The sequence below is a fragment of the Lepidochelys olivacea genome (genome assembly GCF_965140295.1).
Source record: "Lepidochelys olivacea isolate rLepOli2 genome assembly, chromosome: 11".
In the NCBI taxonomy this organism is placed as follows: domain Eukaryota; kingdom Metazoa; phylum Chordata; order Testudines; family Cheloniidae; genus Lepidochelys; species Lepidochelys olivacea.
In genome coordinates, this window is record NC_140421.1 from 2,814,527 (window position 1) to 2,840,825 (window position 26,299).

General features: G+C 58.3%; 1 protein-coding gene across 2 annotated transcripts in view; it reads left to right on the top strand.

Moving 5' to 3' along the window:
- Positions 1-26,249, top strand: part of VIL1 (villin 1) — a 43,758-nt gene extending 17,509 nt beyond the window's left edge. The window contains exons 1-20 of one of the 2 annotated variants that reach the window (XM_084643528.1): positions 6,819-6,927; positions 9,561-9,656; positions 9,967-10,041; positions 10,741-10,937; positions 11,712-11,820; positions 12,469-12,579; positions 13,272-13,474; positions 14,719-14,797; positions 15,311-15,409; positions 16,110-16,263; positions 16,562-16,662; positions 17,354-17,491; positions 18,372-18,530; positions 19,080-19,259; positions 19,585-19,730; positions 20,710-20,854; positions 21,498-21,686; positions 22,508-22,576; positions 23,006-23,140; positions 24,670-26,249. In XM_084643528.1, the coding sequence (XP_084499654.1) occupies positions 9,582-9,656; positions 9,967-10,041; positions 10,741-10,937; positions 11,712-11,820; positions 12,469-12,579; positions 13,272-13,474; positions 14,719-14,797; positions 15,311-15,409; positions 16,110-16,263; positions 16,562-16,662; positions 17,354-17,491; positions 18,372-18,530; positions 19,080-19,259; positions 19,585-19,730; positions 20,710-20,854; positions 21,498-21,686; positions 22,508-22,576; positions 23,006-23,140; positions 24,670-24,783 (2,478 nt within the window). In that variant the 5' untranslated portion in view covers positions 6,819-6,927; positions 9,561-9,581 and the 3' untranslated portion in view covers positions 24,784-26,249. Of the gene's footprint in view, positions 1-6,818; positions 6,928-9,560; positions 9,657-9,966; positions 10,042-10,740; positions 10,938-11,711; positions 11,821-12,468; positions 12,580-13,271; positions 13,475-14,718; positions 14,798-15,310; positions 15,410-16,109; positions 16,264-16,561; positions 16,663-17,353; positions 17,492-18,371; positions 18,531-19,079; positions 19,260-19,584; positions 19,731-20,709; positions 20,855-21,497; positions 21,687-22,507; positions 22,577-23,005; positions 23,141-24,669 lie in introns of those variants that run through there. The other variant, XM_084643529.1, reaches the window with a different exon arrangement.
- The last annotated feature ends 50 nt before the right edge of the window (positions 26,250-26,299 follow it).

The following is a 26,299-nucleotide window of genomic DNA, read 5'->3' on the forward strand; positions in this document are numbered from 1 at the left end:
AGTGGCGTGGTGGGATGGAAGCATAAAGTGTTTGGCTTCCAAAGGACCCTGCCTGGATTCATTGTAGTGGGACACGGGACATGTGGAGGATGATTTAAACTCTTAATTTCCTTAGGGTTCGCCTTCAATATACTTCTATACTGGTGCAATCTCTGACCATTACAGTTCATCCACTCAGCTGGCAGCAACGCCCTTGTCCTGGTGCCTTGACTGAGAAAGGTTCTGATCAAAGGGAGCGTAGATTCCAGCCCGCTCCTGGGGTAATATCTCACTGGAGATGAAAGGGCTTGTTCAGAAAGAGATTTTGAAGTCTGTAGGGTAAAGATGAGCCAGATGGGTTTGTCTCCATGCAGGTATATTTTATTCTTGGGGGGTGGGGGGCTGCGTAGAAAGGAAAGAAGTATTTTGGTTTTCCTATTTCCCTTACTGAGGACCATCTATGCTCCCCTGAAATTTTTCCTGGCAGAAGCAGTTCCTATCTATTTGTCACAGGGTCAAAACATGGCTGCAACAACGCCACTAACCAAAACATGGCGTTAGTGGTGGTGGAGGTGAGAAGAGGGCCCAAAAGTCCTGTCCCTCCCCCAAACCCTCCCATGCATGTGGACGCCATAATGTGGCTCCTGCTTAAATACCCTGATGGCAGACGGGGAGGGGCGGAAGGCCCTGCCAGCTATACGGAGCATCCCAGAGGAGCCAGGCCCTGTGTGGAGTGCATGCTGCTACACCTATTCCGTACTGGTGAGGGCAACCCTCACTCCCCAGGGCTCCTGGTGGCCCCGGGGCTTCCCCGGCTTCCACCAGCACAAGCACCCCTCCTGCCGCCACTGCTTGAAGATCTACCACCTTCTCCTCCTCCACCCCATGGCTCAAGCTTTGCAGCCATACCTGAGCCCGCAGTTGGTAACGTGCTCATGATCTCTACAAAACATGGCATCGGTTGATTATAACTGTTGCTACTGACAGGTTTCAGAGTAGCAGCCGTGTTAGTCTGTATTTGCAAAAAGAAAAGGAGGACTTGTGGCACCTTAGAGACTAACCAATTTATTAGAGCATAAGCTTTCGTGAGCTACAGCTCACTTCTTCAGATGCATATCGTGGATCTCAAACTCAGCCAAACCTTGGTGGGGAGGCAAAGCGTTTGCTTGAAAAGCTGGCATGGTGTTTTCGGTGAGGGGAATAGCTCTTTAGAGGCTCAGGCTTCTCCCACGAACAAATGAGCCAATGAAGCAGCCTAGCAAAATCAACCAACCTCCCCTGCTATTTCCATTCGGAGGAGAATTGATGCTGAATCCTGCAGCTGACAGAATGTGATATAAACAAGTATCACACAGAAAAAATATTTCACTGCAGTGTTTTCCCCAGAAATTCAGATTAGGGGGGTGTTCAGAAATACAGGGGGAAGGGGGAGGACCCATGAGGGGTGAGACCGTGAGGGCAAAGGTGGGCTCTATGGCACCACAGTAAACACTGAAAAATGTTTCACAACCATTTTATTCGATTTAACTCATGTTTGTAAATCATCACACAAATTACAGTTGGCTACTCAAGCCTACTATGAAGCACTATACCTACATCCTTCTTGGTCCCTTCTTGTAATTTTGCACAGCTCCGTTAATGAATTTCTTGAACGCAGTGCATTCATTTTTGGTAGCTTCTCATGTGTCAGGTGCTTCCAGTCCTTCATGACATGCTCATGATCAGGCAGAAGGCGACTTCTTTCGGAACCCAAAATTCTATCCAACGAGGGAAAAGAACGCTCGGCTGTAGCTGCTGTGACCGGAAGTAGCAAGAGATGAATTCCTACTTCCTTCATCCCAGGAAACAGAGCACAAAAATTGGGTCAAACCATTAGTGATGACAAAGAAGAAGTTGAAGTCAAATCTACATTCGTCCATCGTATGGTATTCCACTGTGTGTTCAAATTCTCTGTTCTGTCCTGGTCCCGTGGCAACCCCATTGCTGGGAGAGCCTCACTCCACTCAACTGTCGGTGTTTTATAAGACAGGCAGCTGTAAAAGCTACGTAGAGGTTGATGGAATCCAGAAGTTGTTGTTCTAGAGATGTAAGAATCAAGTCCATGTACTTTACTTTTTCAGCTGCCTTAACAACACTTCTTGTCTTCTTCATTTAAGGAGTTAATATAAGTGTCCTAATTAGTCAACGTCTGAACTGAAGTCTTTGCTTCTTCCAGTACGTTTTCAATGGATCTCTGATTGATCCAAGTGTGGCTTCCATTGCTGGACAGAGATCTACTACTGTTGTAGCAGATGCCTGAATGAAACCAAGTGGTTTCAACAGTAGACTTACAAGAGAGAGAATGGCCATAGTCTTCTCTGAACGTAGGAGCAAAAGTAATCCACCATCCACTACTCAGATCCATCCCATCTCAGTAGATACTTTCCAAAGCCAATAACAATGGTTGCAGTCATTTTAAGACAACAGTCAAGAATCGCTCATGAGAAAGCCAGCGGGTTTTCCCAGGTTGGACTAATTTGAACTTCAGTCCCAGTGCATCTTCTATATTTTCCAAGACCTTGAGTCCTTTTGGATTCTGACTGAAAAAGAGTGTAATGAAGACATTCAATTGATAGCTTCTGAAATGCCTTTTGAAGATTCTGCAGCTCGTCCTAGCGCTAGTCGGAGCAGATGGCCCCTGCGGTGTGTAGGGGAGAGATCAGAGTTACACTTTTCTCTGAAAGAAAAGGAGTACTTGTGGCACCTTAGAGACGAACCAATTTATTAGAGCATGAGCTTTCGTGAGCTACAGCTCACTTCATCAGATGCATATCGTGGAAACTGCAGCAGACTTTATATATACACAGAGAATATGAACCAATACCTCCTCCCACCCCACTGTCCTGCTGGTAATAGCTTATCTAAAGTGATCATCAGGTGGGCCATTTCCAGCACAAATCCAGGTTTTCTCACCCTCCACCCCCCCACACAAATTCACTCTCCTGCTGGTGATAGCGCATCCAAAGTGACAACTCTTTACACAATGTGCATGACAATCAAGTTGGGCTATTTCCTGCACAAATCCAGGTTTTCTCACATCCCCCCCACCCCCATACACACACAAACTCACTCTCCTGCTGGTAATAGCTCATCCAAACTGACCACTCTTCAAGTACTCTTCAAATAGCCCAACTTGATTGTCATGCACATTGTGTAAAGAGTTGTCACTTTGGATGGGCTATCACCAGCAGGAGAGTGAATTTGTGTGGGGGGGTGGAGGGTGAGAAAACCTGGATTTGTGCTGGAAATGGCCCACCTGATGATCACTTTAGATAAGCTATTACCAGCAGGACAGTGGGGTGGGAGGAGGTATTGGTTCATATTCTCTGTGTATATATAAAGTCTGCTGCAGTTTCCACGATATGCATCTGATGAAGTGAGCTGTAGCTCACGAAAGCTTATGCTCTAATAAATTGGTTAGTCTCTAAGGTGCCACAAGTCCTCCTTTTCTTTTTGCGAATACAGACTAACACGGCTGTTACTCTGAAACTTTTCTCTGAGCGAAGCTTGTACTCCACTATGTCTTCCAGAGACGTTTGCAGCTCCATCAAATGCACAAGCAGCCATCTGTCTGGGGTTCAACTGAGAAGCATTTAACTCTTCTAAGACGTGGCTTGTCAGAGGTGCAGCCGACGTGTCTTCTATAACCTGAACATCTAGAAATTCATCTACTGGCCGCCTGACAACAAGATAACATAGGCAGTGACTTAACATTTGACAGCCATTTGCATCGGTGCATTCATCAGACACGTATGCACATTCTCTGAATGTGGTGAGAGAGGTCTTCACTTTTTCGACGGCTGACTCTTTCACTGTTGCACTGCATGCGTCTAGCCAGTCAGCTGAGTTTCTTGCAGAAAGACAGTGAGCATCTGCTGGTCTTGGTCGGAACCAGTGTCCAACTTCCAGATTAACAAATGACCATGCACTTAACATTGGCCTCCAGTTTGTAGCGTGTGGTATCTCTTGCTTAAAGAGAAAGGATGATGTGACAGCCATGTTTGTTTGAATAAACTGGGTTGTGTCACCAGCCTTGTAAAGTATTTCTAAAATTGGCTTTGACAGTGACTGGTTTATAAGGCTTTCTGCATGTCCCTGCAGTCCTGAGGATTGGTGTTTTGCAGCCTTTTCACAGCATTTGTCAGCATTGACTTTGCTGATCGGTCTGGCAAACCAAGCTCTTCCACTTTTACTCTATAAATCCATGGTATGCTCGCAGCTTGAATACTGCGTGCAGTCCTGATCGCCCCATCTCAAAAAAGAGCTATTGAAGTTGGAAAAGGCACAGAGAAAGGCAACTAAAATGATTAGGGATATGGAACAGCTTCCATATGAGGAGAGATTAAAAAGACTGGGGGACTTTCCAGCTTGGAAAAGAGACGACAAAGGGGTCTATAAAATCTTGACTGGTGAGGAGAAAGTGAAACGCTCCCTCACATAACACAAGAACTAGGGATCACCCAATGACATTAATAGGCAGCAGGTTTAAAACAAACAAAAGGAAGTACTGCTTCACACAACACACAGTTAACCTGTGGAACTCCTTGCCAGAGGATGTTGTGAAGGCCAAAACTAGAACAGGATTAAAAAAAAGAACTAGATAATCTCATGGAGGACAGGTCCATCAATGGTTGTTAGCCAGGGTGGGCAGGGATGCAACACCGTGCTCTGAGAGCCTCTGTATGCCCAAAGCTGGGAGTGGACAACGGGGGGATAGATCACTCAATAATTACCCTGTTCTGTTACTTCCCTTTGAAGCACTTGGCATTGGCCACTGTCAGAAGACAAAGGTATTGGGCTAGATGGACCATTGGTCAGACCCAGTATGGCCGTTCTTATGTTTTATGTAAAAATTAATGATAATATAATAAAAATGTTTAGTACAGAAACTCAACACCTGCCAAAATCGATCACTTGGGCAACACAGCTCTGTCTGCTGGATACCTGGGCAGAGTAGGCGAGCTCATGTAAATACAGCCTGGTCCTGAAGCCTTTCCCCCGCCCCCTGGCTCATCACTAGCTGTCAGGGGACAGCTCATTCACACCTTGCTTACAAATCATCAGTCTCAATTATAAGGTTGGCCAACATCGCGGACCCCAATGCGCCGACATGGTCAGCAAAAACAAGAGCTGTGTGAGGAGGCTAGTCTTTGTTCAGACTTTTCAAACCTGTTATACTTTTCCAGGTACAAGTATTTTATCAAAAAGAAAAGGAGTACTTGCGGCACCTTAGAGACTAACCAATTTATTTGAGCATAAGCTTTCGTGAGCTACAGCCCACTTCATCGGATGCGTACCGTGGAAAATATAGAAGATGTTTTTATACACACAAACCATGAAAAAATGGGTGTTTATCACTACAAAAGGTTTTCTCTCCCCCCACCCCACTCTCCTGCTGGTAATAGCTTATCTAAAGTGATCACTCTCCTTACAATGTGTATGATAATCAAGGTGGGCCATTTCCAGCACAAATCCAGGGTTTAACAAGAACGTCTGAGGAACAGTGCGGGGGGGGGGGGGGAGGGAAATAATAAACAAGGGGAAATAGGTTACTTTTTATAATGACTCAACCGTTCCCAGTCTCTATTCAAGCCTAAGTTAATTGTATCCAATTTGCAAATTAATTCCAATTCAGCAGTCTCTCGTGGAGTCTGTTTTTGAAGTTTTATCGTACTTCATATCTGCTTTTAAAGTGCGTATTAATGTGTCAATTTCAGTTCAAATTTCCAACCAGTGACTAAACTGGCAAGAACTATTGGTAACTAGTTGACCACTGTGGGGGCATTGGGGAAATTCAGGGGTCGGGGGGGGGCACAGGCCTCTGGGGGGCGTGTAGGGAAGGCCCGGTTTCACTGAATCAAGTCTCCTGCTGCAGAGGAGCTGCAATGACTAGGCCCCACTCCATCCCAAATTCTAGGGCAGTTCAGATCCGGATCGGAGCTCGGCAGCTTGGGCTGAGACTCCGCATCGCCCGGCGCAGGAAACGGCAGCGTTCTTTGCACTGGGGCATGGCGCGTCCAGTCAGCGCAGCCTGCAAACCCTTCAGGGACTGGTTCCTGCGGCTCTGACAGGGAATTTCCCCAGACCCCAGCAGCAGGCTGGGACGGCCGCTGGCCCCAGGGCTCTACTCAGTGGGATGCAGAACTCAGCAGTGCGGGGGATGCTTCTGCTCCTGCAGGGAGCTTCACCGCTTGGCTCTGCGGCCCTTCGGCCTGCAGGCGCCTGGCATGTTTATGGCAGGCAGGTGCGCTCGACCCGGCACACTCAGAATGCTTGGCGGTGTGTGGGATGCACTGTACCCAGAATGCCTGGCGGCAGGTGGGCGCACTGTACCCAGAGTCCTCGGCGGCGGGTGGGGTGTCATCTACCTGGGTGGGCCCAGCGCGTTCAGAGCGGCGTGTCCCTGCCGCCCGGTGGCCCGTGGCGCGGCCAAACCGGGGACTCTGCTGCGGGCGGAGTGCTCTGGGCCTGCTCTCCCCGGTGCCTCTCTGCCCGCGACGCCCCGCCGGGTCCCTGCTGATTCCCAGCGCTGCCAGATTCGGCGTCAGACCGCAGGGACCCGACCCACGCTCTCTTCCAGGTGCCTTCTGCTGCAGGGCTGAGGCAGGGTGGGGCCCCGGGGACAGATCTGTGACGAGATAACGATGCCACATGCCGGGCAATAAACAGGGAGTAACGGTGCCAGGACGGCAGTGGGCAGCTCCCAAGGGACCCTGGGACCTTGGCTCGCCTGCGTGTCCCTCCCCAGGCTCCTGCCCTTATATGGCGAACGCAGGCCCAGGCGAAGGAGGGGACAAAGGTCGCCCCGTCTCCGTCTCCGTCTCCGGCAGGAGAGCACTTTGCACAGGTACCAGCCGTCTCCAGGCTGCCGTCTCCAGGCTGCCGTGCCAAGCTAGCACTGCAGGAGAGGTAAGGGGCTGGCGGCGGGGGGGTCGGGTCTTGGCACCTTGGCCTGGCCCCTGCCCACGTGTCCCCTTGTGCCTGGCTTTGCCCTGCAGGCCCTGGGGGCGGATCTCAGGGCCCAGCCCCGAACAGCTGGGACCCACCTGCCAGCCCTCTCCAGCCCCCTCTGCTCCCAGGGTGGGGGGCAGGGCAGCCCTGGGGGGGCAGGTGGGAAGTGGAGGCCCCCAATCGATGAGGGCTGCTCCTTGCTCCTGGGGGAGCGCCCACACCCTTGAAGGGGCTGAGGACATAGGGCCTGATCCGAAGCACTGGGCTTTGGATTGGACCCACAGCCCTGCTGGGGCAGGGAAGCAGGGACCCCTCTGGGCTCCCCCTAAATCAGACCCACTCCCCTTCCCCCTTGGAGGTGCAGGCTGCATTTCTGATGGGTGCCAATCGCCTGCACCTCCCTCCGGCCCCACCCCTGCCGGGATGCACCGTGGTCCCACTTGATCCTTGACCCTCTGCCTTCAACTCTCAGGTGACAGCCACCGGCCTGGTGGTGTCTCTGGCAGCCCCAGGGCCGGCGAGCAGAGGGCCTGTGAGCCCATACAGTGTGTCTCTGCACGTCAGCGCCCACACAGCCCTGGGGAGGAGGGGCAGGAGTGGTATCTGCCTGGGACAAATGGGGAAACTGAGGCGGAGGCAAGGCCAGGCCACAGAAGGTGTCAGGGTCTGAGATGAGCCTGGCGGAGCCGCCCGGGGAGGTTTCTCCGGGCCTGGTCGCTGTTTGACGGCACTGCACAGGCGCGGGGATCTGGGGGCAATGGCCCCTCCATTGGGTGGAGGCGCAGCTGAGTGTGGGGCAGGCAGGTGAGGGCTGGGTCCAGCTGAGCACACGGGGAGTGGGGGAGGGCGGGGAGCAGGCTGAACCCCACACCCAGAACAAAGGCCCATTCTGGGCAGATCGTGGCCCCCTGCACCAGAGCCCACAAGGGACATGTCTGGGCCTGGGGTGGGGGGTTGCTCCAGCTTGTCCTGCCACAGGGGCCAACTGACCTGAGCTGAGCAAGAGGGACGAGTATCTGAACCTTTCTGAATGTCGGGGGCGGGGGGCATGATCAGCATGGGGGGGCATGCAGCCGAGTGCACCTGGATCTCGGGGGCGGGGTGCGGGGGGTGCCACCCTTCAGGGCTCTAGCCAGCCGTGAGCAGCCATAGCACAAGGCCAGGCAGGGGAATCCGGTGCCGATGGGGCTGGATGGCACAGAAGGGAGGGCACACGCTGGCTCCGGGAACAGGGGGGCTCATCGGCTGGAGGTCTAGGGCGGGTGAGTGGGCAGCGGCGAAGGGCTGGGAACACGGCGCCTGATCTCGCCCCTCGGACGAGGCAGGAAGGGCCAGGTTCACCCGCCACGTGGCCCTGCCCGAAGCGCTCATGTGTGAGCCCCTAGGGCCAATCACCAGGTGGGGCGGGAGGGACCGCGAGTGGGCAGCACGTCCAGCCCCCTGCACTCAGGCCCGAGCAAACCCGGAGCAGCCCTCACAGGGCTTTGTCCAACCTGGTCTTAGAACCCTCCAGCGCCCAGGACCCCGCACCCTGCCTTCTCCCGGCTACCCCTGCCTCCTGGGATGGCTTTTCTAGCCCTCGCTCGGCTTTCCTGCTCTCCTCCGGACTCTCGCCAGTTTATCCCCAGCTACCCGAGTGTGGGGTGCCCCCGCCCAGTGCCGAGCAGAGCGGGACATGACTCTCCTGTTAATACACCCCAGGATGACAGTCACACCCGCCCCTGCCCAGCCTGGGCGTGAGCCCTGCCCCAGGCCAGCCCCTTGATCCAGGTCGCGGTCAACCCACTAAAGCATCGATCATGCGCCGGGGCACCCATGGTCCCACGGAGCGGCTCCCTGCTGGGGGCCATGCTTCAGGGCTTCCCTGCCCCCCCGCCCCCGGAAGCAGGCACTTCCCACGCAGGTGGCAGCCAACCCCTGGCATCTGGAGCACGTATGTTTATCAGCCTGGCTGGGCCCATTTGTCCCAGCAGCCGGGCCCCAGCTGGCAGAGAGCGCCCAGGGAAATCCGCTTTTCCACATGCCTCCCTGTGCCAGCTTGGCACCCACCCACACGCCGCACCCCAGAGAGCTGTAAAACTCCCACTGCCCAGCGTGACATCTGCTCTCTGGGCTGAGCCTGGGGATTAAACCGGGCACCTCCAGAGCTAACAGCACGAGCCACCGCAGCCTGAGCTGCAGAGCCCGGGCCTGGCCTGGGCACAGATAATGCACAAGGGCACGGCCGCTGCCCCTGCCCCAGAGCTGCCCGTCTGGCACCTTCCACCACAGCCCCCCGGCCCAGACAACTCCTCTCAGCCGTGGCGCTGCCCTTCCCCATGCCGTGCTGCCCCCCGGGCGCAGGGACTTGCTGGCACATGTACCAGGGGTCCCCTCTCCCCGACCACCAGGGGGAACGGGGCACCGCACCAGAACCGGCTCTGGAAATGAGCCCCCGCCCAGCCCCCACCGGGCCCAGTGCCGGTGCCTTGGCGCATGGGGTGCACACGGAGCCCCCCGCGAGGCTCCAGGCAGGGGCTCGGCTCAGCGTCTCCCTGTCATTAATGGGTGCTAACGAGGGTGTCACGAATGCTGCCTCTCCCCCGTGCCAGGCCCCCGCCGCGCCGCCCACCATGACGGAACTCACCGCCAAAGTCACCAAGACGCTGAACAGAACCACGCCTGGTCTGCAGATCTGGAGAATCGAGGTGGGTGGTGGGACCCGGTGATGGGGGCCCAGCCAGGGATGGGGCTCCTGGCTCTCTGCATCCGTCAGTGCCCGGGACTGAGAGCCACCGGCATGGCCTCGCCCGCTAACATCCCGGGGATGCGGCCTCACCCCAGACTCGGCAGCCGCCGGGGGAGGTCAGGCTGCCTGCAGGGGCGGTGGGGTTAACCAGCCGCAGATTGCGAGCTCAGGCCAGTGGCACCAGGGTACCTGGGCCAACCCCACGAGCCTGGTTCCCCGGGGGGAGGCCCCCTCTGGCCTCAGCTCCGGGCGTTTCCTTCTCTTTCCAGAAAATGGAGATGGTGCCGGTGCCTCCCAAAACCTACGGAAACTTCTACGAAGGGGACTGCTACGTGGTGCTTGTGGTACGGGCTCTGCGCCGGGCCTGGGACGGAGCCGGGGGCGGGGGCAACGGGGCACCCTCCTGGGCCGGGTGGGTGGCAAGCTGGGCCGTGGGGCACCCTGCTGCCTTGCCCTGTGAGGGAGGGGGGACGGCGTGGGGCAGGGTTGCTTAGCACCCGGCAGTGTGTGCATGACAGCAAGTGGGGACGTGCGCTCGGGCGACCGGGTATGCAAGCCGGGGTGTGCACCCCAGCCCGGGCAAGCGAGCTGAAGGGGGAATAGGCTGTAATATTTTTAGGAGGCCTTGTTTGTGCCTCAGTCCGGACAGCCGGGCGCCAATCCCACCCAGGAGTGCAAACAGGCACCCGCCACCCTCTGGGGAGCAAGGCCGTATAGGGGAAACTGAGGCACACATGGGCCTCTTCAAACTATTACAGAATATGCCCGCTTCATCACAATGCCAGGGAAGGGAAGGGGAGGGGAGGGGAGGGGAGGGCTGGGCGGGTGCCTGTGCTCCGTGCAGGCTGGAGCGAGCGGGTGGCAGCATCTAAATAGGAGCGTGCCAGTCCGGGCCTGTGTCCGGCTGCCGGGGCTGCCGCGCTGAGCGGCTCCTCCCGGTTAGCTGACGGCAGGATCCCAGCCCAGGCCGGGCCGTCGGCCCCCAGACCCCGGAACGGGCGCGGAGCTGCGCCTGCCGCTAGCCCAGTGTCCTCTGGCCACAGACGCAAAAGACCGGGAACAGCTTCAGTTACGACATCCACTACTGGCTGGGCCAGGAGTCCTCGCAGGACGAGCAGGGGGCGGCTGCCATCTACACCACGCAGATGGACGAGCACCTGGGCGGAGTGGCCGTGCAGCACCGCGAGGTCCAGGGCCACGAGAGCAACATCTTCAAGGGCCACTTCAAACAGGGACTCATGTACGTCGGGGCTGGGGAGGCGGATCCACTTGGGGTGGGGGGGGCATAACGTCCCCCAACCCGCACCAATAGCGCGTGTGACCATGTCGCCCCCTTGGGGCCATTCCCGGGAACTCCAACAGCCTGCTCCTGAGCCGCAGCAGGAGGGGGCAGGCGCTCTCGGTCCTGGGTTCGATCCCCGCTCTCAGCCCTGGTGCGGGTGCATGGCCACGGGAGGGCTCTTTGGATCTGGACCCTGCTGTCTGGGCCCAGGTTGGATCCACAACCCGCCCAGGGTAAAGGGAGCCGCCAGCTAGCCCCTGCCCCATGGGAGGGACTTGGAACCCCTGAGCGGTCCCAGGAAGGCAGGCCTGGCAGGCGACGGCCAGGCTGGGGGGCCATTCCCGCCACATAAGCAAAGGCCCCCGCAGCTCAGCTCTCCTGGAGAACAGCAGGTTTCTGTTCCCAGAAGCTAAAGGACTCAGTTTCCCCAGGGACGGAGACTCGCTGGGACAGGAGCTCAGGCACTGAGAGGCAGCAGGGTCTAGTGGCTCCAGCAGGGGCAGAGGAGGCAGGACTCCTGGGTTCTAACCCCCCCTCCCCTACCCCCCACTCTCTGGGCGATGGGGGCATGTCCCTGACCAGCCCCCGAATGGGGAGAGCGATCCTGAAAAAGCTGCCTTCTGGGGGGAGGGGAAGTTTAACCCCTTCGTGTCTGCAAAGCCCTGGGCAGACTGGGGGGCCGGCTGCAGGGCCCCAGGGCTCCCCACTCTGACCCGGCCTTCCCCCCCACAGCTATAAGAAGGGTGGCGTCGCCTCGGGGATGAAGCACGTGGAGACCAACACGTACAACGTGCAACGGCTGCTGCACGTGAAGGGCAAGAAGAACGTGGTGGCTGGAGAGGTGGGTGATGGTGGGGGAGGGTGGCTGGCACAAGCCCCGGAACCCCCAGTCCAAGCGCGGCCGCAAATTGGCTCGGGGCTTAACCCCAGCTCCTGGGGCCCTTTGCCAAAAGCCAGCTCAGGGCAGCGTACACACGCGATTCTCTTTCACTTCCTGTCCTAAACATTTGCACTGAGCTGCGGTGCGTCGTTAGCAGCCGCACCCCACCCCAGAGGTGGCCGCATTTCCGCACTGGGCAGGTAATCCCTGCGCCGCGTTGCTGTGTGTCTGTTGGAGGGCTGCCGCGCCCCACCCCAGAGGCAGCTGCGTTTGATTGGTGGGGGATGCTGTGGCCATAACGCAAATGAAGCTAATGAAATTCATTGTAATGGGGGAGCTGAGGCCTGAGAGGTTCATGTCAGGGTGAGCCTGCTCAGGAGCTGTAGGCACTGGTTTCAGGGTATGTGAAATGCTGCCTTCTGCAAGGGGGGACTCAGAATTGCATTGCTGTGTGTCATAGGCCCTGTACTGCCACCAGCTGGTGGGGATTCACTTTTAACTCCCATCCCAGGGAGAACTCTTTGGCGCTAGAGAACCCAGGAGTTCTGCCTCCAGCCCTGTGCTTTACACCCTTGTTCCCCCACTGACCTGGCTGCCCTTCTCCTGCAGGTGGAGATGAGCTGGAACAGCTTCAACCAGGGGGATGTTTTCCTGCTGGATCTGGGCAAGCTCATCATCCAGTGGAACGGGCCGGAGAGCAACCGCGCTGAGAGGCTGAAGGTAGCATGGCAGCATCCCAGCTCGGAGGGGCCAGAACCCCCCGCCCGCCCCCCGCCCCGGGGGCCTCTGTGAGCCTTGGGCAGCCTCTGCTGCTGGGGTCCTGTCATCCAGCCCTTACTGGTTACTGAGTGAGACCCCGGTGGGGACGTGTCCCACTGGGGTCTCTCCAGTGGCCTCGCCTGCTGTCGCTGTTTGCTCAGCCCTCATCCTTCCCTGGGAGCCCCCCATCCCTGCAGTGTTCGGGGCTCAGCCCCTCATCTCTGCTCTCACCTGAGGGAGTGGGAGACCCAAACACCCCCTCCGCAGAGGGAGAAGCTGGGACGGGACATGGATCAACTGTCCCTGCAAGTCCCCTTTGCATGGTGGGGAGCCCAAATGGGTTGGTCCCCCCCCAAGTCAGCCCCGCCCCAAGAGAGTGGGTCTCCCCTATGGCAGCGCTGATGCCCCTCACTCCCGAGCCGCAACCCCCTATTAGCTCAGCCCTGCCCCCCGCAGCTCTGCCGGTGCCCCTCACTCCCAACCTGCAACCCCCTGCTAGCCCAGTCCTGGGCTCCTGCAACCGCTCTGTCGATGCCCCTCACCCCAGACCCACAGCCCCCTGTATTATTCCATAAATCAGCTGCCCTGTGGCTGCTGCCCGGCCCGGGTTGCTCTCACGTGTGACGCCAGCCCCATGGCCTGTTTTGGTGCAGGGCATGAACTTGGCCAAGGACATCCGAGACCGCGAGCGGGGCGGGCGTGCCGATGTGGGTGTGGTAGATGGCGAGGATGAGGCGGTCTGCCCAGAGCTGATGAAGATTCTCACCCACGTGCTGGGGGACCGGAAGGAGATCAAGCCAGCCATCCCCGACACCGTGGTGGACCAGAAGCTGAAAACCTCTCTCAAGCTCTACCAGTGAGTCACCCAGGGGAGGGGCCAATACGCAGAGCGTGGGGAGAAGGAAGCTGTCAGCCCCGTCAGGAGAGGAGACCCCTGCCCAAGCAGGGCTTGTGTGATCTCCCCCCAGGACTCTCCCATGCCCTGGAGTGCCCACACTGCATCTTATCTAAGGCTAAAAAGGGCTTCAGGCCCATCAATCCACACCCCAAAGTACTAGCTGTATAGCAGCTTCCTGCAGCAGTGAGTTCCTCCAGTTAATTGCAATGCATTTCCGTTCTCCCTTCTCCCTATTACCTTCTTCGTGCCCTGTAGCTCCCCGTGGTGCTTGCATCATGAAATACTCCTCCTACAGAGACAGCAAGAACAGCTACGGAGCAAATCCCTCCGGGGCTAGTCAGAGCGGTGTCAGGTGAAGTCAGTTTTAAAGTCAATAGCTCAGCCGGCTTTGCTCTCTGGAGAGCTGTGGCTAGGGTTAAATCTCTCTCCAGTTGTCGCTGCTGTGAAAGGTTTTTAGCCGTGAACTCAGGAACCAGCCTGTTTCTGACGTGTGCCTGTTTCACCCTTTTCAGCCAACGTGCGCACAGCTCCCATAAAACGTTGCTCTTCCCTGGTTCTTGAATTCTCTGGTGGAAACCTGCTTTTTCGTAATCCGCATTCCTCTGAGGTAGAAAACATGCATCAGACAGAGCCAGATCCCTTTCAGCATCATCTTTGTGACCATCTGCAGGGAAGTCCAGGGAGTTAGAGATCTGCTCTGCCTGCTTCCCCACAGCATAAATGAAAGGAGATCCCTGCACATCACCGGGGGGTCTGTGGAGTCTGCAATGCGAAATCTCTATTTCCACGCTGTCCGTTGTGAGGGTTTGTCTCTGGGGCACGGAACTGGGGCACGGTGATGAGATTCTGCCACCTTTGTTGCTTTGTTCCTTTTGGTTGCAACCTTTGTGGCTGTTTTCCTTCTGTTTCTGTCTTCTGTTTACTCCTGACACCATGTCATGAACTTCTGTAGCTTGCTTAGATACACCAGCTGTGTTCATCGGAAGGACTTTTAAGACTGTCCCAGTTATGGCTGAGGTTAGAGTTAAAGAAGTATTTCACACAGAGCCCCACTGAGTGGCTGAATTGCACCATACAGTTTAGCATCCCAGGCCAGGTTCGCAGCGTCTAAAGGGGCAGTGCCCTCTTAGCCCCGTGCCATGCGTGCCCTGCTCTGTGCGCTGGGCCATGGCTGAGCTGGGGTTGTGTCTGGTTTCTCGCAGCGTCTCCGATGCGGAGGGGAACCTGGTGATCCAAGAGGTCGCCACCCGCCCCCTGACCCAAGATCTGCTGCAGCACGAGGTATGTGGCCCCTGCGGGAGGCTCCCGAGGGGTTTCCTCTGACTCTCCCCTGAGCTCTTAGGAGCCGGGCGCACAGACGACAGGGCCCTGGATGAGGGTCACTCCGCAGCAGATTCATGAGCAGGGCCCAGTGTGGGTCTTTAACCCCCGGGCCCTGCGGGAGGGATGGTTCAGCTACCTATGCTGCCCCCTCACCCATCAGCTGGCATCACCTCGCTGATCTCTGTGCCTGGCCCCCGCTGGCCGGTCTCTCCAGCTCTCCCACCACGCCAGTATTTGAGCAGAGCGGTCCCTGCCCAGGAGGACGGGGAGGGTCCGACGGGCTAGGAAGGATGTCTCCATCCCTTTGCCCACTTGACACCTCCGTCGGGCAGTCCCACGTGCCCAGGGCGACCCGCTGGGAGCTGAGCCAGCAGAGGGGACCCACGGCTATGGGATCCTGACCCACTGAGCCCACCAGTTGCTGGTGGGGCAGGGGGGCTCCAACCTGACCCCTCTCCCCCGACCCCCCAGGACTGCTACATTCTCGACCAGGGTGGCCTGACCATCTACGTCTGGAAAGGCAGGAACTCCAGCAAGCAGGAGAAGCAGCAGGCCATGAGCAGAGCCCTGGTGAGTGGCAGGGGCTGGGATGGAGAGAGACCCTGTGCCCCGCGCACCCCTGGGTGGGTGGGTGGGGGTTGCATGTTCCCCGGTGTGACCTCACGGTGCCCCCTGCTGTCTGTCAGCCCTGTGGAAATTAACCCCTTGGGGTCTGGACAGCTCCTGTGCTGTGGATTAGTGGCTGGGAAACCCCCGAGAGGACGCAGCGCCCCCTACAGGTGATTCTCACCTATCTGCGTCAGCCCTGGGGGATTGGGGTGTGTCCGTGGGTGGGGCCCTGAGCTGCCCGCCTGGGCCCTGCCTCTCCTTGCTCCACTGTCACACCCAGTGTAACGGCCCTTCTGTTAGTGGAGTCACTCCTGATTCACACCAGCACAGGTGACAGGCCCCCAGAGCTCTGCGTCGAACCTGCCGTGCGACAGAGCCTGGTGTTACACACACACACGCTCTGCTTTGTACCTGCCGTCCTGGGGACCCGGGTGGAGACCCAGGAGTGTTTGGGGGGGGGCTGTTAAAAGGCTGCCCCCATCAGGGAGCGGGCACCACTCTCCCTGCAGCGCCCCAGGCTCTCCGATAGCCCGGTGCACCGATGGCTTGGCGGTGACGTCGCTGGCTGGACGAGGGGCTGGAGAGGGGACGCCCTCTCTCTGCTGCTCCCCCAGCACTTTTGTGGCTCCCCCCCCCACCCACTGGGTGCTGGCTCTTGCAGGGGTTCATCAAAGCCAAGAACTACCCGCCCAGCACCCCCGTGCAGACCGAGAATGACAGGGCCGAGTCGGCCATGTTCAAGCAGCTTTTCCAGAAATGGACCGTCAACAACCAGACCAGCGGCCTGGGCAAGACCCACACCCGGGGCAAAGTGGGTAAGAGCCGGAGGCCTGGGCACTAGCGGGTCAGGGCCTGGCACCAGGAAGCGGCAGAGCGGCCCAAGCCAGCCCCTCGTTCCCACGCAGGGGGTGGGGGCCGAGGAAGGGTCCTGTGGCAGGACCCTGTGGGTCCTGTGGCAGCCACACCAAATTCTGGTGCGGAAGGGGGCTGGGCTCAGCTCTGGGGGGCTGCTGGGTGTCCCTCGATACCACCCCCACCCCGAGCTGTGAGTGGACTGGTCCTGCTGGGCCTGACCCCTTCCCCCCAGCCTCAGTGCCCGTCGTTCTCCCCCAGCCAAAGTGGAGCAGGTCAAGTTCGACGCCACCACCATGCACGCCAAGCCCGAGGTGGCCGCGCAGCAGAAGATGGTGGACGACGGCTCCGGGGAGGTCGAGGTAAAGAACGGGCCGCCGGCCGTAGGCCTGGCCAACAGCGGGGATCGAACCGGGGACCCGGCAGCCGCTGCGAAGCCAGGCTCAGGGACTGGGGCTGTCACAGCCCCGGCTCCTGTGTGGCTCAGCCCAGAGGGAGACACGGGGGCCCCCCACACCTGCGGGGTACATGGGCTCCCACGTGTGACCAGTGGGACCCCCGAGCTTGGGGCACAGCTGTCCGTTGGGCGTTGACAGGGTCAGCAGAGCGAGGTGCCGTGGTGGGAGGAGTGGGAGGCCCCGGGGCCATGCTGAAGGCCAGACCAGCCAGTGCGCGGCTGAGCAGAGCCGGTGCCGACGGCAGGAGGCTCACAGACCCAGCCCAGCTCCGTGATGGGGCACCATGCGGCCCGTCGTTAGCAGGCCTGGCTGGCGCTGCTGGCATGGAGCAGGGCCACGCGGCATGGGCCCCCTGCCCAGGCTGGCGCATCCTCCAGGTGTCACATGGAGACTGAGACGTTGGTCCTCCAGACCCCTAGCCTCTGGGCTCTGCCCCCCAGCACCCCCACGGCAGGGGGCGCTGGCAGCTCCTGATGCCCCCAGCCCTTGGACTCTGCCCCCCCAGCATCCCCACGGCCCTGCTGCGAAGTGCCGGCCGGGGGCGGGTGTGGGGTGGTAGGAGCCAGGCCCCGGCTCATTCCCAGCTCCCCGGCAGGTCTGGCGCATTGAGGACCTGGAGCTGGCGCCGGTGGACAAGCACTGGCTGGGCCATTTCTACGGGGGCGACTGTTACCTTATCCTCTACAAGTACATGGTCAATAACAAGCTGCATTACATCATCTACATCTGGCAGGTGCGTGGGCCCCCCGCTGCCCCAGCCTGCGGGGTGGGATCCCGTCTCCGACGGGCTCAGGGCCAGGGTCATCCCGGACCCCCGGCTGAGATCCCAGCTCCAGCGGGGGCCAGGGCCAGCAGGCGTGGGATGACCCCTCCCCCCGCCACGAATCCCGGCCCGTGTGTAACAGGCAGAGATCGGCTCTCGCACCGATGCCAGGTGTTAATCTCCCTGCCAGAAATCATGTCGTCACTGACCAGGCTACCTGCTCGTGTTACCCACGGACGAGTCCAGACTCATCTCTCGTCTTCAGCGCCCTCCTGTGGCAGAGAGTTCCGCAGGCCGATCACGTGCTGGGTGTAAACACCTTGGCTTCATTTTGAATTTGCCCCATTTCAGCCTCACGTAACGTCTCCTTGTTCCCGTGTTGTAACCACGGGGCCAGAGCTGATGCACCCTGGGCCAGCCCTTCCCCCAGAGCGCTCTGCAGTCACGACGCAACATCCCAGAGCAGGGGGTGGGAGTGAGGTCACAACACAGGGGGGTTCCCTCTACCTGGTCAGTTAATGCTAGCCAATGGCCACTCTGGGCTGGTTTGCATCTTCCACGTGCCACTCAGGTCCTAACCAGGCTGTTAATTCGCTGCGGGGTGGGGCTTTATCGTCATCGTTATTTCCCAGATGGGGAAACTGAGGCCCAACCTCACTCTCCGAGGTGCTGACTCCCCTGACTTTCGGGATTGCGTGACTCTCCCAGGGCTGGGTCAGTGTTGGCGCTGGGGTTGGAGCACCGGCTGCCCAGCCCTGGGCCCGGTGCTCCTGCAGCTGGGGGTCCCAGGGGTTGTGTGGCCCCGATCCCCACTCTGAGCCCCTCTCCTCCGTCCCTCACCCTTGCCTAGGGCCGCCATGCCAGCAAGGATGAGATCACTGCCTCGGCCTACCAGGCCGTCGCCCTGGACCAGCAGTACAGCAACGCGGCCGTGCAGGTGCGGGTGCCCATGGGGAAGGAGCCTGCCCACCTCATGGCCATCTTCAAGGGCAAGATGGTGGTGTACGCGGTGAGTGCCAGGGATGGGGGCGGGGGGAGGTCCCTGCGCCATCACCCCTGGCCTGCCACTCGGGGCTCTGCCGAGGGTGCTGGGGCTGCGCCGGGCACTGCCCACCTGCCTGCAATAGTCCAGCCCCTGGGAGACAGCTCTGCTCCCCCCCAGCCACGGAGTCCAGAGCCCCTGGCAAGCGGGGATGTGGGCCGCGCTGTCCCCTCTCTGCCAACGAGGAAACCAAGGCACGGGGAGAAAGCACTTGCTTGAGGCTGCTCCGCAAACCAGGGGGGCAGAAGCGAGGCAAATCCCCGGCCTCAGGCACTGGCTGGAAGGTGGAGCTTGGGATGAAATGGGCAAGCTGATCCGTGGGGCTGGAGCCGCGGTGGGCTCCCCCAGGCTGTTACAACCGGCCCACGAGCTGCGTTCATGGGTGGCAAAGGGGCTCCTAGCCTTAGGTCGGTGCTATAGCGGACCCCATTCCCCCGCCCCGTCAGGGCCGCAGAGTGAGGGTGGAGGCCGGTTTGACGTCTTCTCTCCCTCCCCCCCCGCGACGCTGTTCCCCAGGGCGGCACCTCGCGGGCTGGCAGCACGGAGCCGGTGCCGTCCACCCGCCTCTTCCACGTGCATGGCACCAACGAGTACAACACCAAGGCCATCGAGGTGCCCCCGCGTGCCTGCTCCCTCAACTCCAACGACGTCTTCGTGCTGAAGACGCAGGCCTGCTGCTACCTCTGGTACGGGAAGGTGGGTATGGTGCTCGGGAGCCTCTGGCTGGGGGCCGGAGAACCTGAGCCAGCGGCGAGGTGCTCGGGGTAGAGAAGTATTCTCCCTGGCCTGGGGGAGGCCTGGAGCCACCTTCATTGTAGGGTCCCCCAGACACCTGGCTGGTCCACCCTGGAGGGGTCCCGCCCCCTGCTGCCATCCCACCGGGATCCCATCTCGCTCCCCTGCCAGCGGGGAGGATGGCGCTGAGGACGGGCTGGACCCATGGCGGGTTCTCGGCGCTGCACTGGGAGGCTGCGCGGACCCTCCGGGGGGTCCTGACCGATTGCGCTCTGGTTCCCCGCAGGGCTGCAGCGGGGACGAGCGGGAGATGGCGAAGACCGTGGCCGACCTCATCGCCAAAACAGAGAAGCTGGTAATAGCCGAGGGCCAGGAGCCGGACAACTTCTGGGTGGCCCTGGGTGGGAAATCCCAGTATGCCAACAGCAAGCGGTAAGGGCTGCGCACCGCTGGGACCCATCAGGCACGGAGCGCGGGGCCATCCCCCTGGCAAGTCTTGTCCGTGACTCTGCCATCCCCAGCCAGAAGGTTCCTGCCCCACAGAGCTCTGGGGAGGGATTGAGCTGTAGTAGGGTTAGGGTTCGAGACACTGTATTATAATAAACTTGAGGAGAACCATGAGAACGGCCCCTAGCTCGTGTTTAGCTCTTCCCAGCAGCAGGTCCCAACGCGCTTCACCACGGAGGTCAACGTCAATGCCATCACCCCCATGTTACAGATGAGGAAACCGAGTCCCTGAAGCAGCTTGCCCAAGGTCACCCCATGGCTGAGCCAGGCGTAAATCCCAGTATGGTGCACTATCCCCTGGGCAGCAGAGCCTCAGGAGGAGGAAGGGGCTGACCTCATTGAAGCAGTCATGACCAGGCTGGGTTGGTCACCGCCTCCACACCCCGAGAGCACCGTGAACCGGAGGGGAGCAGTGGGTTTGGCTGCAGGCCGGCCATCGCGCTACCTTCTAGGTTAGGGTGGTGGCATCTCAAGAACACGAGTTGCCACCTCTCTGCAACGTGCCGGGCGGGTCTCTGGTCCCACGGGCACATCCCAGCCCAGGCCCCGGGGACTAAGGGGCGGGCCGCCAGCACCGCTCCGAGGTGTGCTGGACGTAGGACCGACACGCAGCAGCCTGGTACGACATCCCTGGGGGGCAACACGAGGCTGTTGCCCGCCAAGGTCAAAGTCCAAGTGTGGGGGGAACCTTGAGCCAGAGGAAATAGGATCATGGCCAGAGCCAAATATTCTTCCATCTGAGAAAGCCCTTTGGCTGCCGTTGCGTGTTGGCCCGGAGTAGTTCTCCAGGTGGGCAGCCCCTGCACCTGTTGGCCCCCAGGGGTCAAGCAGCTGGATGTCGAGCTGGAGCCAAGGGCCAGGCTGGGTTCTCTAGTTCTGACCCTCCTTCCCCCCTTGTTCACAGACTGCAGGAGGAGACCTTGTCGATAACGCCCCGCCTCTTCGAATGCTCCAATCAGACCGGCACATTCATTGCCACGGAGATCACCGATTTTATCCAGGATGACCTGGAGGATGACGACATCTTCCTGCTGGACACCTGGGACCAGGTAGGGTGGGGCTGGGACGGGGCCTGAGACAGGGCCAGGGGTCTTACAAGGTAATGTGGGGAGCCTTCAGCCCCACTGTCTCCCCCAGGGAGTCTGTATTTTGGTCCCCCTAGCACAGACAAGGGAGCCGAAAGACGTCTCTCCCCCACAACCATGCAGCAAGTCACTGGCAAGCCAGGGTTAGAATTGGGAATCTACCAACCCCTCACGTCTTCCTCCGGGCCGCATTGGCCGCCCAGAGCCAGAATTCCTGGCTGCTGGCCCCCTGCTTTCAGCCCCAGGTCCGTCCGTCCTCTCCTGGAATCATAGAATCATAGACTATCAGGGTTGGAAGGGACCTCAGGAGGTCATCTAGTCCAACCCCCTGCTCAAAGCAGGACCAATCCCCAATTTTTGCCACAGATCCCTAAATGGCCCCCTCAAGGATTGAACTCACAACCCTGGGTTTAGCAGGCCAATGCTCAAACCACTGAGCTATCCCTCCCCCCGCAAGAGACCAAGCGCCAGGGAACGCGGCCCACCACCGGCCCAGGAATGGGCTAGTTGGGGCTTTCCCATGTTAGCGGATGGCGAGGGGGCGGTGTGGGAAGCCGCTGGCCTGGGGCCTCCTGGCATTGTCACGGAGGGGCTGTTTCTCGCGCAGGTGTTCTTCTGGATTGGGGAGCACGCAAACGAGACGGAGAAGGCGGCGGCTGCCGTGATGGCGCAGGAGTACCTGAGAACTCACCCCAGCGGGCGCGACCCCGACACGCCCATCATCGTGGTGAAACAAGGCTACGAGCCCCCAACTTTCACGGGCTGGTTCCTGGCCTGGGACCCCCTGAAGTGGAGCGTGAGTGGCTGTGCAGGGCTTCCCCGTTTCCCTTGCCACTGGCAGGAGACATGGGCACAGGCAGGGAACCGTGGGGCATAAAGGCTACATCATCCTTCAGATTTAACAACCTGGGCATCCAGAGACTAACTGGGTAGCCCTGATGCCCTCTTAATCCACAGGCCTGTGGGAGGCTCCCACGCAACTAGCCTCTGCCCAGGGAGATCTTGGGCAGACCAGTCTGGGGCCTCTAGCAAGACCCCAGTGAATGGGGCGGGTGTGTGGCAGAAGTTCTGGGGCACAGACACCCATTCCCCAGGAACCAGCTGGCTGGCCCCACAAAAGGCTCCGTCTCCCATTGCCAACTACCCAAGACAGCCAGTCCCTGGTGCCCGTCGCTTAACGACCCCCAGCACAATCCCCAACCTCCAGCCTAAGGACTGGTGCCACTGACTCCCAGACACTTCCCCCCGTGTTTGCAGCAAACGTCGCTACCCAACTGGTCCCCGGGGGGGGGGGGCCTGCCCCTTTGGCAGGGCTCCTGCACCTTTCCCTGCACCCCGACGATCTCCCCAGATCCCCCTCTGGTGAGATATACTCAGAACTGCTGGGGAAGGGAAGGCCCAGGGCTGTACAGAGACGGGGCCAGGCAATGGGACCGAGGCCCAGCCAGGCCCGTGGCAGGGGGAGAGATTTGCAGCAACCAGACCGGTTCTGTCCCAGCACCTGCCCAGCTTGACTTCAGTAACCCAGACGCAGCCCTTCCAAAGCCAGCCAGCTCTGCTCTCCCCACATGCCTGCCTCTGGCCCCTCCCAGCTCAGATCTGGCTTCTCTCCTGCAGGACAGGAAATCCTACGAGGAGCTGAAAGCCGAGCTGGGAGAGGACAGCAAGTTCAGCCAGCTGACAACTGTGAGTATCTTGGGGAAAAGCAGCCTGGCTGCAGGACAGTGCGAGGAAATGGCCATTGGTGCTGAGCTGCCCGCGATGCTACGCACGCCCGCTGGTCGTGGCTATTGAGGGATGCAAAAGCTCCCAGGCTTCCCCCTCCCACACCAGCCAGGACCCGGCTCAGTCAGGAATCGGAGTGATTTCTGGTTTGCCCACACCTGGCAGCACAGCCCCAGGCAGAAATCTTCCCCCTGCGGCGGGGTGTGGGGTTCCAGGGCCCGAGATGTGCAGGTCAGTCTAGAGGTCAGAGTCCCTGGGAGGATAAAGGGTCAGGACGGCAGCAATGAGACGCGGTGGGTACTTTGGCAAAGCCTGGCACACAGCACAGGGTGGGGGCTTCACGGAACAGTCCGGCGATGGCTCCATGTGACTCTCCGACCCCCTCTCCAGGAAATCACAAGCCAAGAGGTTTTCACTGCCAACACCACCTTGAACTCGGCAACCACCCAGACCTTCCCCCTAGAGTTGCTGGTGAACAAGTCCTTGGATGAGCTGCCCACAGGAGTGGACCCTAGCAGGAAAGAGGTGAGAAAGGGTGTGTGTGTGTGAAATCAGGGCATGGCCCACGGCAAAAGCTGCAGCTGTCCCTGCTCTGTAGTGCAGGTGGGCTTTTAGGGTCCGAGCCTGCCCCAGCGACAGAAGAATTTCCTTGGGCCCTGGGGGAACAAAGAGCAGCTCCTTAGCCAGCCAGCTAAGCACAGATCTGAGCCCCGTCCCAGGGCCAGCTCCGTGGTGAGTGGAGATACACTGAGGAGTAAGGAATTTAATACCCAGCGTGCGAGTTCAAGGGTGATGATGTTCCAGGGGCCCAGGGGTCAACCCCAGCTCCTAGTTTGGTCTGGAGGAGGGAGGGTGCTTAGCTAAGGGGCTGTGTTAATTATTTGGGGCCAGTCTTGCTCGAGGGTGAGCGGCTCAACGGGGTTAATTTTGTTGTGTGCATTGTCACATCAAGGATAGCTGGCCTGCTAAACCCAGGGTTGTCAGTTCAATCCTTGATGGGGCCATTTAGTGATCTGGGGCAAAAGTTGGGGACTGGTCCTGCTTTGAGCAGGGGGTTGGACTAGATGATCTCCTGAGGTCCTTTCCAACCTTGATATTCTATGATAAATATTGTCCAAGCACCTAGAGCCACGGTGTAAAAAATGGGCCTCCAGGGGGCGCACCGTGTCCACCGGGGTACCAGCCCCGCGTAGAGCAATTTGGAGATGCAGAGGGTGGGCTGCCGCAAAGGATTTAGTTCCTTTGCAGAGGGGGGGCATTTTGTCCCCTGCTGGTTGCAGAGGAGCACGAGCTGGCCCCGTAGAATTACCCAAGTGTGAAGCATCCTCAGGGAGCATCCTCAGCGGGAGTTTTAACAGAAGGAAACAAGCCGCCTTGTGCCACCGGCTCCGAGCCAGCCTCCTGCAGGCTTCCCCCGGCACAGGGAGGTTCAGTTGCAACGTCTGCTGAAAGGCAGCCCGCAGAGCCGTGAGCGGAGTTGAGGAGGGAGCGTAAGCAGTTCTGAATGCCCACAGCATGGGCAGTATCCTGAAAGTAGCGACTCGGGCCTGGGCCCGATGCTTTCTCCAGCGCTGACCTGCTGCAGTCATTGGAGTGTCTGGGAGCTGGGACGTGCAGGGTAGGAGTGCCAGGAGCAAGCAGCTGTGCTCCGTTTTGAGACACCAGCGTACAGGGCTAGGGCCTTCTGTCGAAATGGAAAGGGAGTAACTCCAGCTGATGGCCTCGTGTTCCAGTCCCCGGGGAGACTTGCAAAGGTCTAGGATAATCAGCTGCTTCACTGGTGGCCCAGGTCGTCCTCCAATGGCTCATGCCTCCCTCAGCTCTTGCCATCTACATGTCAGATCTGGAGCTCTCTGCTGGCAGCTGGATACCAGCCTGGAGAGCGATGGTAGCCCAGGGCATTACCTCAAAGCCCCAGGTCTGACTTCCATCTCAATTCCTGCTACCCAGCAAAGCCAGAGGGCTGGGAGGTTGTAGCTCATCAGGACGGCCCTGTCCTCAGGGCTGCAGTTGTCACCACCACCACCTCATCCGAGCCCCTCTGCCTCCCTCAGGAGCACCTGTCCAGTGATGATTTCGAAATGGTCTTCGGCATGCCCCAGAACGCCTTTGCTGCACTGCCCGTGTGGAAGCAACAGAAGCTCAAGAAGGAAAAAGGCCTCTTCTAAGCAGAACTGCAGTGAGATTTGGCCTGAGATGTATTTGGTTTAGTATTAAGAAAGTAAAATTAAAGCTAATTCAGAGAACGGGGCTGTGCACTTGACCCTGCTTAGGTGACAGCTAACCATTCCTCCCCATTGTGATTTTTTGGGCAGGGAAAACACTGAACTCCCACTAGGCTAAAATCTTTACTTTCCAAGCTACCCAACTGATTGGGTTGGTTTGACAGCTATAATTTGTGTGCTGGGATCTTGCCTTAAATGGTGTGGCTGTGGGAAGGACTGGTGAGTGGTGACCAGGCTCTCAAGTAGCACGGCTCCTTCACCCTGGCTTATTTTGTTTGTTCTCCAACCTCCACCCAGGATTGTGCTGAGGCCGCACACAAGGGAGAAACAACAGAGGTGGGAATCAGAAACCTCTGACCTGTAATTCCAGCACCACCACTGACCTGCTGTACAGCCGTGGGGATGTCACAGCACATCTCTGCCTCAGTTTTCCCATCTGTAAGGCGGGGATACTTACATTCCCTAGTCAGTGGTTTGAGGTTCCAAGTAATGTGTTGCTCTGTGGTATTAGAATGATCTTCAGTCTTTCTAGATGTCAGATCTTTGCAAAGCAAACGGTTTACATTTTCACATGTCCTGGTACCTCACTCCTAAAGATAAAGTATACAGCCCACTACTGCAGCCTCCATTAGCTGTTAAGCCTTCATGAAAAGTATTATGCAAATATTTGTGATGCTGAAGGTAAAGGTTCCAGCCACAGCAGGGAGTGACATTTTAAAAATCCATATGCCATACACTTTACTGAAGCACAGTGCAAACTTTAATGACCTTGACCATGTTTGTCGTATTTGTATTACCATGGCACCTGCAGGCCCCGATCAGGGCCCCATTGTGCTAGGGGCTGTACAAACACATAGAAAGTCTGCCCCAGTCTAAGGCAGGATACACTTTGTGGGAGAAAAAGGTGACAGGTAGGTCAGTCTCTACATTAGCTCTAACTGATGTAACATCTTCCAGGGCAGTGGTTCTCAACCAAGGCTACGCGTCCTTCTGGGGACTATGCAGAAGTCTCTCGGGTACATCAGCTTAAGTAGGTATTTGACTAGTTTTACAACAGGCTACATAAAAAACACTAGCAAAGTCAGTACAAACTAAAATTTAATCCAGACAGAACAAGCAAGTAACCAAATTGTCAGTAATAGTGTGGCTGGGACACTTTTGTATTTTTATGTCTGATTTTGTAAGTAGTTTTTAAGTGAGGTGAAAATTTGGGGATACACAAGACAAATCAGACTCCTGAAAGGGGAACAGTCATCTAGAAAGGTTGAGAGCCACTGGCCTAGGGATGCAGGACCTATTTGCTACAGCAGATGTTGCCAACTGTATCACACTTGGCATGGTTTTTTATTAATACAATTCCCTCCCACTCAGTACTGAGATGTGACAATAAAGTTTCCCTTGTGACTTCATTTTGGATTTAAACTCTGATCTCCAAGGCGAAAAGCAAATCCCTTAGCCA